This window comes from Idiotropiscis lumnitzeri, chromosome 5 (genome assembly GCF_059441095.1).
Source record: "Idiotropiscis lumnitzeri isolate Australia: NSW breed Sydney's pygmy pipehorse chromosome 5, RoL_Ilum_1.0, whole genome shotgun sequence".
Taxonomy (NCBI): Eukaryota; Metazoa; Chordata; class Actinopteri; order Syngnathiformes; family Syngnathidae; genus Idiotropiscis; species Idiotropiscis lumnitzeri.
In genome coordinates this window covers 19081568-19093477 of record NC_142395.1, presented here as the reverse complement: position 1 = coordinate 19093477, position 11910 = coordinate 19081568, and the positions used below count along the sequence as shown (strand labels likewise).

Sequence of the window (11910 nt, the reverse complement as noted above, 5' to 3'; positions counted from 1 at the left end):
GGGGATGGTACGTCAACCCATGTCCTAAAATAAACTGTTCATGTGGAGTGAACAGTCAGAGGGTTAACGGGGAAGTCCGACTTATTAGCTGACCGCAACTTAATCGCATTGGAACCAATTTGAACCCTCTAACGGGCCGCATTGGACTCGTTCTAATCATGCGGCTTTCAACGGCAAAGAAAACTGACACATCGGCCTTTTTTGAACGATTATTGTTGCGGACCAAGGACAACCGGCATGTCTGACAAGGTAAGGATCCTTCTCACTCCGCCTCTTGGTGACTAGAAATTGTTTCGGATAGTCACCTACAAACAGTGAGATTAGGGCCAGATGAACTGATTTTATTGCTAACTGAGACAATATTTAATTCGTAATGTATTTTTGAAAATCTTTCATTCACTGTAATGTACTGACGTTTTCATCTTGCTAAATTCCGTGTACGTAAAGTATTTTTAATACCTGCAAAATCTACAGATTAAAATGTGAATCTTATTAAATGACATTTATAAATTTATCTAAATGGCAAACGGGCTTTCACAATACTTTTCATAATTAATACATTTTAAAGTAAGATTATCTATGCATGTTTTGATGAATGAAAATCTCCACGCCTCAATGGTGTTCATATCATCATAATGGTTGTTACCAGAATGGCCCCAATGAGATGGGGGTCAAGATACCATTCAGAGGATTTTTACCAAATTGATGCAAATGAAGAAAACTGGCAAATTAGGCGAGTTTATTCAACAAGAACAAGAATTCTCCGTGCCAAAGAATGGTTCTGGCACCATTGAATACTTTTGTGAGTGCCGTTCCTAGAAGATGGACAAGAACACTCTGGCAATGGAAGGAATGAAGAAGACAAGACTTCATGTGGAACCAAGTGGGATAGTAAAAAAAAAAAAAATTGAAGATTGATGACAAATCACCAACGGGATCTCTCACCCGGGAAAATGAGCTGGACACTTAGTCAAAGAAATGAAATCTTCAACTTATAGGCATCACAAAAATGAGAAGAGAGTCATAGAGATCAGCCAAAACATCCTACCTCTAACAGAGGAGAAGAACAATATTTCAGAAACTACTATTGTCGCACATTCCATGTGGAAGCCAATGGCAGTACAATAAAAAGACAACTTCAATACGCAAGCCATTATCAATCGCTCTGCCCTAAAATCTTGCAGGGATGTCGTCTGGGGAAAATATTTTTAAAAATCCTGCACAAAGACTTTTGTCAGCTGGTCTACGGGTTTAGACTGAAACTGCGGACCCCTGTACAACAGGCTCCAGACTGATAAAGACTACAAACGGTAGGTTTAGGTTTATCTCTACACTCTGGGGTCCTTTACCCAAAATCTGTCTTCTTAAGGAATTTGGATCACCTTTTTTTGCTTTTAACCATAAATATATATATATTTTTGTTTTTGTGGCGGGGAGTTCGGTGGATGTGGAAAAAAAAAAATGAAATGTGCAGTTTCTGTATGTTTGTTGAATCATCCCACAAATACTTTACATGCATAGATATTCAGATAGCATTCTGATGCACTGTCAGTCCCAAAGCACCGACTGGTCCAACTAAAGTTGAAGCTCTGCCTTTGGCCACTCAAGTTCCTAACGTTCTTTCTCAATCTTTATGGCCTTGTCTTCTGAGCTCATGCTCATTAAACATTTCTCCAAATAAAGGCTTTGTCTGAGCACTTGAACAATCTCTACAGAAAAGTCAGATTTGTCATCATCAGTATTGTTCGTTAGCGCATAGCTAAGCGCATCTAACAGGTGGAACGACTCCAAACAAATGCAAATGCAACAGACTTCAAGTTCTTTGGTTATGTCTTGTTCGGGCCACCAAGTCTTTGCCACAGCTCCAGGAGTGACCGAAGTGGACAGTGGTCAAGCGGAATGTCGTCTCCCGTGACAGTTTTCATCGTAGATGAATCTGCCCCTCAGAATTTCTGGATCATTGGGAGACTGACAGAGGCACAAAAAGACTTGGACGGTAGGTTTATGTCATGATTCTCCATTCCGGACAGAAAAAGACTTGAACGGTAGGTTTATGTCATGACTCTCACAATCTGATGGTTTTCGTCCAAAATCTTTTTTTTTTTAAGTGTTTGAATAATCTTTTAAAGTTTTGACTAAACAGATTTTATTTTTGTGATGGAGGGACAAAATAAAAAGGGCAATTTGTGTTGTAATGTTTCTGCATGTTTATTGAATCATCATACTCAACGCATAAAAACGTAACAACTCTAATAATTACGGGCCGGAGTCAGGTAGGTGCCAGTTCTTTAACACGTTCTGTACATGTTTGGATATTCATTGTATTGAAAGTATTTTATTGTGAATTGTTTGGTGAATGGGATGCTTTTTGTACGTCCTAAAATTAGCTGTTCAAGTGGAATGAACCGTCAGAGGGTTAACCGGAAAGTCCGACTTATTAGCTGACCGCAACTTAATCGCATTGGAACCAATTTGAACCCTCTAACGAGCCGCATTGGACTCGTTCTAATCATGCGGCTTGGAACGGCAAAGAAAACTGACACATCGGCCTTTTTTGAACGATTATTGTTGCGGACCAAGCACAACCGGCATGTCTGGCAAGGTAAGGATCCTTCTCACTCAGCCTCTTGGTGACTAGAAATTGTTTCGGATAGTCACCTACAAACAGTGAGATTAGGGCCAGATGAACTGATTTTATTGCTAACTGAGACAATATTTAATTCGTAATGTATTTTTGAAAATCTTTCATTCACTGTAATGTACTGACGTTTTCATCTTGCTAAATTCCGTGTACGTAAAATATTTTTAATACCTGCTAAATGTAAAGATTAAATGACATTTATGAATTTATCTAAATGGCAAATGGGCTTTCACAATACTTTTCATAATTAATGCATTTTATAGTAAGATTATCTATGCATGTTTTAATGAATGAAAATATCCACGCATCAACGGTGTTCATATCATCATAATGGTTGTTACCAGAATGGCCCCAATGAGATGGGAGGGTCAAGATATGCCTACCATTCAGATGGATTTTACTAAATTGATGCAAATGAAGAAAACTGTGGGAAATTAGGCAAGTTTATTCAACAATAATTCCCTTACTTTAAATCTCCAGCAGTCCAAAAGGCTCTGTAGTCATCACCTCAACATATCTCATACCTTTTTCAACTTAGAAAGACTGGTTCTGGCACCATTGAATCCTTTGTGAGTGCCGTTCCTAGAAGATGGACAAGAACACTCATGCAATGGAAGGGATGAAGAAGACAAGACTTCATGTGGAACCAAGTGGGATAGTAAAAAAAAAAATTGAAGATTGATGACAAATCACCAACGGGATCTCTAACCCGGGAAAATGAGCTGGACACTTACTCAAGGAAATGAAATCTTCAACTTATAGGCATCACAAAAATGAGAAGAGAGTCATAGAGATCAGCCAAAACATCCTACCTCTACCTGAGGAGAAGAACAATATTTCAGAAACTACTATTGTCGCACATTCCTTGTGGAAGCCAATGGCAGCACAATCAAAAGACTACTTCAATACGCAAGCCATTATCAATCGCTTTGCCATAAAATCTTGCAGCGATGTCGTCTGGGGAAAGAAAATAAAAAAATCCTGCACTAAGACTTTTGTCAGCTGCTCCACGGGTTTAGACTGAAACTGCGGACCCCTGTACAACAGGCTCCGGACTGATAAAGACTACAAACGGTAGGTTTAGGTTTATCTCTACACTCTGGGGTCCTTTACCCAAAATCTGTCTTCTTAAGGAATTTATTTGCTTTTGACTATAAATATATGTATTTTTTGTTTTTGTGGCGGAGAGTTGGGTGGATTTGAAAAAAAAAATGTTTTATGCCATTTCTGCATGTTGGTTGAATCATCCCTCAAATACTTGCACAGATATTCAGATAGCATTCAGATGCGCTGTCAGTCCCAAGACGCCGACTGGTCCAACTAAAGTTGAAGCTCTGCCTTTGGCCACTCATCAAGTTCCTGACGTTCTTTCACAATCTTTATGGCCTCGTCTTCTGAGCTCATGCTCATTAAACATTTCTCCAAATAAAGGCTTTGTCTGAGCGCTTGAACAGTCTCTACAGAAAAGTCAGATTTGTCATCATCAGTATTGTTCGTTGGCGCATCTGACCGATGGAACGGCTCCAAACAAATGCACGGTCATGCGACAGACTTCAAGTTCTTTAGTTATGTCTTGTTCGGGCCACCGAGTCTTTGCCACAGCTCCAGGAGTGACCGAAGTGGACAGTAGTCAAGCGGAATGTCGTCTCCAGTGACAGTTTTCATCAGGGATGATTCTGCCCCTCAGAATTTCTGGATCATTGGGAGAATGACAGAGGCACAAAAAGACTTGGACGGTAGGTTTATGTCATGATTCTCCATTCCAGACAGAAAAAGACTTCAACGGTAGGTTTGTCAAGACTTTAACAATCTGATGGAGGGACAAAATAAAAAGGGCAATTTGTGTTGTAATGTTTCTGCATATTAATTGAATCATCGTACTCAACACATGAAAACGCAAAAACTGTAATAATATGGGCCGGAGTACAGGTAGGTGCCAGTTCTTTGACACGTTCTGTACATGTTTAGATATTCATTGCATTCAAAGTGTTTTTTTCTGAATCGTTGGGTAAATGCGATCCATGTTATGTGCTGTGGGGATGGTCCATCAGCGCATGTCGTAAAATCAGCTGATAACTTAGTGGAAGCGGACTGAACTGACAGAGGGTGAACAGGGAAGTCCTACTTTTTGCTGACTGCAAGTTGATCACATTGGAAACAATTTGGGGCTTTTAACGATTGGAATTGCAGTAATCATATTTGCTTTCAACAACAAACAAAACTGACTGACTGAGCCTTTTGGATCGATTGTTGTGGACAACCGGCATATCTGGTAAGGTAAAGATCTCTCTCAGACAGCCTCTTTGTTCACTGCGACAGAATAGTTTATTATATTTAGTTTTATTTTTAGATATTATTTACTGTAATTCATATTTTTTTCATCCTGCTAATTTCACTTTATATTGTAAACACCTGGATGACAAGTATTTTTTTGCATTTGTTGTGCAGGGGAAAATGTGAATCTGATTAAATGCCATTTATGAATTCAATGAGTTATGGTAATGATAATTAGAAATGAGTAGCAAACGGAGTCGCAGAATAGTTTTTGTAATGAATACATTTTAAACATTTCGAATAAGATTATCGACGTGTGTTTCAGGAGTTTATATTACTGGTAAAAATATGCGGGTGTCAACAGTGTTTATTACTTTTTATGTTTTTTTTTTTGTTTGTTTTTTAAGGAATGGCCCAAAAGGAAATGGGGGTAGAGGGGGAGGATCAAAATGGCTTTTAACTTTACTGAACTCCGACACTTGAATGCTTTAAACGGCGGAAAATTAGGTAAGTCCATTCAACTTTGGGTGTAAGTAGTTCTGTGTACAAAGTGACGGTAGATGCTCAAATCGTGAAAGCGATCCAAAAATCAACTATGCATCTATTATTTCCTTCTAATTTTCCTAAACACTAGGAAGTTTTCAGTATAAAACGTAAAGCTTTACTCTTATTTTCTACCCAATTAAACTGATTTTGTTTTTTATCTCATTTGATTACAGATGATTTCAAGTTTTGGAGGAGTCAACGGGAGAACGTTTTTCATATTGTACAGGAAGATCTGATGCCGCTTCATCTACGAATCACAACTTTACAAGTGAAATATTACACATTACAGGATGTATAGAAATGGACGTGTGGAGATTTATTGTGGAGATTTATTCTCTACGTTGGATTTACATTTGGCAGGCCCATTGGGTGGAGCTATTGGCTGACTTCACAGTATAAAATTGCAGACCGCCCAGGTAAACAGACTGACCTCACAAGGTATTATTAAAGGTAACTGAAGTGTTAGATCATGTTGCGCTGGCTGAGCAAGGGCCAGAACCTGTGGTGCATTTCTCCAGACTCTCTCCCGTTGTGTTCCTTTTCTGAGGCATCTGCAGCTCCTGAGGGGCATGGCGCCGCCCAACGAGGTCCACTCGAGGTCTCCTGTGATCCAACTTGGGTCCATCGTCGGTCTGCACAGGCGGAACGGGAGAGAAAGAGGACTGGACTGCCATCCTCAAGGTCATTGCAGGAGCGACGCCACCCTGCAGTTGCCGGCACTTTGGGGTCTAGTGAGACGACCATGAGCCAGAGGTGGCACACGGCCACTTACAAGTCTCTATGCCGCCTGCTCCCGCGTCGTTGCCGTATGACTGGGGGTGTGGTTGCCATGGGGGATGGAAATGGCTCAATTGAATGAGTTTCTCCTTTGGCTCTGTGTGAGAACCTGCAGCTGCAGGTGATTGAGGATGCGAGATGGAGGGATGCGAAGGTTGTGCAGTGTGTATCCTGGCAGCAAAACTGAGGTCTGGCTGTACGACTGCATGGACAAGTCAAACTGGGATCCAGCAAAGACTCTGGATAAGCGAGGCGACGGTCATGCACTCACAGTGGAGGGTGGGTGCCGTTCGTCGCCAATTAGGGCTGCCGGCGGCGAAGACAGGGAAGCGTAGGTATAGATGTTACAGTGTCAGGGGCGTCTTTGTAGGGTGAGTGGCAGTTAGGGTTGGGAAAGTAGGAGTGCTCTACCGTCTGCTGAGCTATTCAGAATCTGGCATCCGCCCTGCCGTTGGCCATGGAGTGATCCTCCGCAAACTGTGACTCAGACCAGATGTGGAGCACCTGCCGCACCAGCAACAACTCCATGGTTTCAGCGCTGGACCGGCATTTCGCCTGGTGGACTCTTGCTACGAACTGAGCCGCACCAGTGTCTCGTCCAACCGGTCAGTGATGTGTTTGTTTAAATGGGACTATAGTTCATCTGTCTTGTCTGTTCTTGTCCGTGTGTTATCCTTAGTTACATGAGCAGTTTTAACTCCTGATAATGTTCACAGTAGTGGCAGTCGATGCCATTAGGCAAAGGTTTACCACCTGATTCCACAAGGTGATAATAAGTGCGTCTCCCTGACTGAAGTTGTTCTTAATTAAAAGTGTCTAGTAAAGTTCACATTCCTTGTACCTGGTGGTTCTGTCATGTGGGCTCAGTCTGTGACTCCGGACCAGACCGGTTAAAGGTGCTGGCAGCATACAACTAACTTGCCAGATGAGTTTTGTCAAGCCTAACATTAGGTTTGTAACGACATACTGTAAATGGCATCAAAACAAAGGACCAAAAACTTGACTAAATTTTGTTCCACTTTTTCTAAAAGCATTTATACTGAAGAATAGTTTGAAAATGAAAATGAAACATTCCTTTATGCTCTGCAGAATACGCCTCACCCTAATGACTCAAATAAAAACATGCATTTTCCCTTTCATTGTTGGATAGAACTCTGCTAAAGAATAACTCAACTACTGGAGCGTCTGTCTTTCATTAGTTCTATGAATTATTTCCCTTGAGCGAACCTTTTTTCTACAATTGTTTAAAGTAATTATTTCTGTTAAAGGCAGCCCTACTTTGTGTATTTTCGTTGTCCCAAGATTGTGTAAAGGCAGGCTCCCAAACTGCCTTCTGAATAATAATAATAAAATCATGGCTTCTGTATTCGCTCGGAGAATGAAATGTCTGAGATCCCATAATAGTAGTTGAAAAACAGAATGGTCTGCAGTACATCATGATGCCACAAGAGAGAAGCAACAGCTCGCAGTCCAGAGTAAGCCATTCACCAGCCACCGTCCGGGGGAGTGAAAACGATGACGTACACTCACTGGCCAATACATTAGGTACACCAGATGAATGAGATTACCAAATGCTCATGCTTTCGAGATCAGGATGCCCACGTTTGCATTCTACCGCCACGAAGGTGTTCAAATTATATTTTTAGATTACGAAATGTCATTTTGCCCCTCTCGTGCAATAAACGCGACCGCTATCATTGCCCATCTGAATTAATGTGATTTTTATTTTAGTAAAGGCCGACTCTTTAACAAAGACCTCATATTTGATCTACATAATATATTATGCAGCTATATCCAACTGCTGTTGTAGCTTTTGAATGAGACTCGACAGCCAGACGTAACATTTGGCAAATACTGAGTTGTAACGAACAAGCAGGAGATGTTCTGATTTGTAATTGTCCTCCGATATATTTTGCACAGTTCTGTTCTAGACCAGATCTCATAATACCTGCTTTTATTGTCTTTGTTGATATGCTGATGGAGCGCATGGATGACTAACGTGCACATTGTTTTATGGATTGCCAACACATCTTTCAATACGAGGAGATACCGCTCAGCGTCTCTAAATTTGCATCGTAAATTAAATATTTATATCCCCTAGCTTTTAGTGGGCTTTCCCTTCACGAATTTCCTCGTAGGAGTAGGATGCTCCATTTGGCTTGACGGAAGGGAAATTCCTCCGCTCTTCCAGTCACTCCCCTCGCCCCCCTCCCCTCCGCGCGGTGATGCTGCCATTACGCACTACTATAATAAGTTGGGCCGCGATTCCCTGTGACGTCACATTCGCTTCTGTATAAATAAACTGAGCGGTGGCCACAGAAAGAAAGGCACTACTGCAGGATTACTGGACCAGACATCGTCGGATTTATTGGCACGACCGAGTAAGTGATTTGGTACACGATTTGGTTTAGGTTCCGATAGTTAGTTTATAATATGTTAAACAACTAGACGATCTTTAAAACGTACCGGATTACACTAATAGAGACTTGGTTCGTGTGTCTACAGGTCGTTTGTTATTAAAAGCAATGACTTTGAACAAGAGCGATAAATTGCGGAGCATGGACAAGAGGCGAGGCAGCACGCCCTTCCCCGTGAACATGACCCACCTGCACCGGAGAAGCATGCCGGTGGACGACAGGGACCTGCGCGCCACCACCGTCCACCCAAACGGACAAAGCGACGAGCTGTCCAAGCTGCTGCGTTGCACCTCCCACTCCCAGAACGAACAGCACCGGGGAAGCTGCGCCTCCGACTCCTCGGACTCGGTCATCTCCACCGGCAGCGAGACCGACTCGCAGGTGCACAAGGTGGTTCTCCTCGGGGAGCACGGCGTGGGCAAGTCGAGCCTGGCGCGCGTCTTTGGCGGAGTTGAGGACGCTGGTCACGACTGCGATGAAACAGGTAACATGATGGCACGCAGAGCATGAGTCATCATCCATTCCACAGCGAGTTTACCATGCCCTTTGTGTCATCAAAGGTCAATTCATATACTGATCCATTTAGGTTCTTGTATCACTAATCCATTTTGCATTTAAAGACAGTTGGCTGTTTTATAGCTATTGGTGACTGCGTATACTTTCCCTATTATAATATTACTTGCAGGCAGTGTGAGTTGAGGTCACACTCAGTTAAGATGTGAATTGATGTGTTCTTTTTACAGCTATGGGAAAAGGGATTTTTTTTTTTTTGCCATTTTCTGTACATAGAAATGTTGGAGTCAGAGCAAAACATTAAAAAAAAGAAAAGAAAAAATAGACGCTATCAAATATTGTCAGAACATGTGCAGAAAATTGTCAAAATCTCCCTAAAACGTCCAATGTTTTTCTTTTGGTCTCGATTTTCTTTTCCCTAATATGTCCATATTGATTGACAATTGCTTTTCAACTGAGATTGGCTCCAGCTCTCTGTTATGCTTCAACAGGATAAGCCATATAGAATATGTCTGAATGGATACATCTTACAGTTGTGAATCATTAATGACAAATTCGCTCTGCTGGATTGCTTTCTTATTTCTTCACACAAGAGTGTACGCTTATCGATTATTGCTATTTCCATCTCCAGCCTCTGACTCAGACTCAGCTGTCACAACCACATCACTGTTGTGCATAACACGCAAAGCAAAATTTGTCGTCCAGGGGACGACCATAACCGGCCGTGATCACTTCCAAAACATAAATTACCAAAAGAAAAGGGGGGCGGGGGAGCACAAATAGAATTTTTTGGTCTAACACATCATTTATTTCTCTCCTTTCAGGAAACACTTATGGCAGATGTATTGTTGTGGATGAAGAAGAATCTGCTATTGTGCTCTATGACATCTGGGAACAGGTGAGGTTCATGATGGTTTCCCATTCACGCACATTCATATCCTTTATCAATGTATAAAGCTGAAAACTGGAAATGTATCTTTCTATGAAGGATAACAGCCAGTGGCTAAAGGAGCAGTGCATGAGGATGGGCGACGCCTACATTATCGTGTACTCTGTGACGGACAAATCAAGCTTCGAGAAGGCGTCAGAGCTGCGGATTCAACTGCGCAGGGCCAGACAGTCAGAAGATATTCCCATAATCCTCGTGGGCAATAAGAGTGACCTCGTGAGATCCAGAGAAGTGTCAGTTGATGGTAAGTCAGTAACATGAACTCGATGTATAGTATCGTCAGACTAATAAATGTCAAATAATGACAAATGTCTAAATATGTATTTGGTGATCTGGATTTTCTTTTTTTGTGTTGCTGTTAAAATAAGTCTATGATAATCATTTGAGGCCTTTATGATCAAATTTCACTTCATTGTTAATTTGCCAGGTTTAGATTTAATGTTCCCTTTGAGGCCTTGGAAATATTTACAGTTAGAAAACAACTGCTACTAATAGAGACTCGGCTCTTTTATTTGGCACTAAATGTTTATCTTCTGGAAGAAGTCACGTTTCCCCCCTTCGTTATTATTCCAGAGGGAAGTGCTTGTGCAGTGGTGTTTGACTGCAAGTTCATCGAGACGTCGGCCTCGCTTCACCACAACGTGCAGGACCTGTTCGAGGGCATCGTCAGGCAAATCCGCCTGAGGAAGGACAGCAAAGAGGAGAACGCTCGACGCATGGCCAACTGCAGACGCAGGGAGAGCATCAGCAAGAAAGCCAAAAGATTTCTGGGCCGCATTGTTGCACGCAAGAACAAGAAGATGGCTTTTCGGCAGAAGTCCAAATCCTGCCATGACCTCACGGTTCTTTGAGAACCAGCTTGGACACATGGACTTTTCTACTTTTTTTTTTTGGCCTCTGAAGACCCAAACGCTGTGTGTTTTTTATTTGAACACTATCTGAAATGGACTAGTTGAGCTGTACAGAATTATATTTTTTTTGATTTCCTGGCACCAAAAGCAAAGTCTTGATTAATAGAAGACTTGTCATATCATGTTAATGGTGTTCACATGCATGACGCTTTGCATATTCATTTCATTTTGTCCACCATATAATGTTGCTGTCATATGATCAGCGTGGCTGAGAAACCAACTAAGGCCTTTTTTTTTTTTTTTTTTGCCTCGAATGGATTGCGAATTTTGCCTTTCCTATTTTAGTGGAAGGCGCTCATGTAAAAGTGTACCATGAAGGATGCTGACTGCAACATACGTACATCTCATTTTGCTCAAAGACATAAAGCATCACGCGTAGTCTGTAGTGGTATTTACTTGAAGGGCGGTACGCAGGTTCGTGCCTCAGACAAGTTAAGCGAAGCTGCAGCACTAAGGAAAATAACGACAGTCGTTCTTTAACACGAGTTCGGTTTGTGAAGCAATACGTTTTTATTTGTCTTGTAGACATTCAGATTGTCTTTGTTTTTCGATAATTGCATTTTTTTTTTCAATAAATTTAACTGAAAATATAAAGAATTCTTGTTTTTCCTTCAGCAAGATAATGTTTCAGTTCAGTGAAATTGAGTACTGTAATTTGCATCCTCTTGAATATTCATTTGAGGCTGGCAGCGCAATGGTGTACCTCTGGCTTTGGTTTCCCAGGAAGGAAACATGGTAGTTAAGCATGCTTATTTGAAGGCGTTAACCATTAATCCCCAAACGAGTACAAGAGCAAGACTTTTTCCAGCCAATTTAAACTCCGCTCACACCTCTCAAAGGGAACACACCTCATTTGAAGAAGGTAGGATTCGGCAAAACATT

The 11910-nt window shown here is 41.5% G+C and overlaps 1 protein-coding gene across 2 annotated transcripts; it reads left to right on the top strand.

The window, feature by feature from the left end:
• The first annotated feature begins 6723 nt into the window (after positions 1-6723).
• Positions 6724-11609, top strand: rrad (Ras-related associated with diabetes). 2 transcript variants are annotated; one of them, XM_088296473.1, is made up of 5 exons: positions 6724-6843; positions 8744-9139; positions 9993-10066; positions 10157-10361; positions 10691-11609. In XM_088296473.1, the coding sequence occupies exons 2-5, from the start codon at positions 8764-8766 to the stop codon at positions 10966-10968; spliced, it is 933 nt and encodes a 310-aa protein (XP_088152599.1). In that variant the 5' UTR covers positions 6724-6843; positions 8744-8763; the 3' UTR covers positions 10969-11609. The 2 variants fall into 2 exon arrangements, with proteins under 2 accessions (XP_088152599.1, XP_088152598.1); XM_088296472.1 differs by lacking the exon at positions 6724-6843 and adding an exon at positions 8552-8619.
• The last annotated feature ends 301 nt before the right edge of the window (positions 11610-11910 follow it).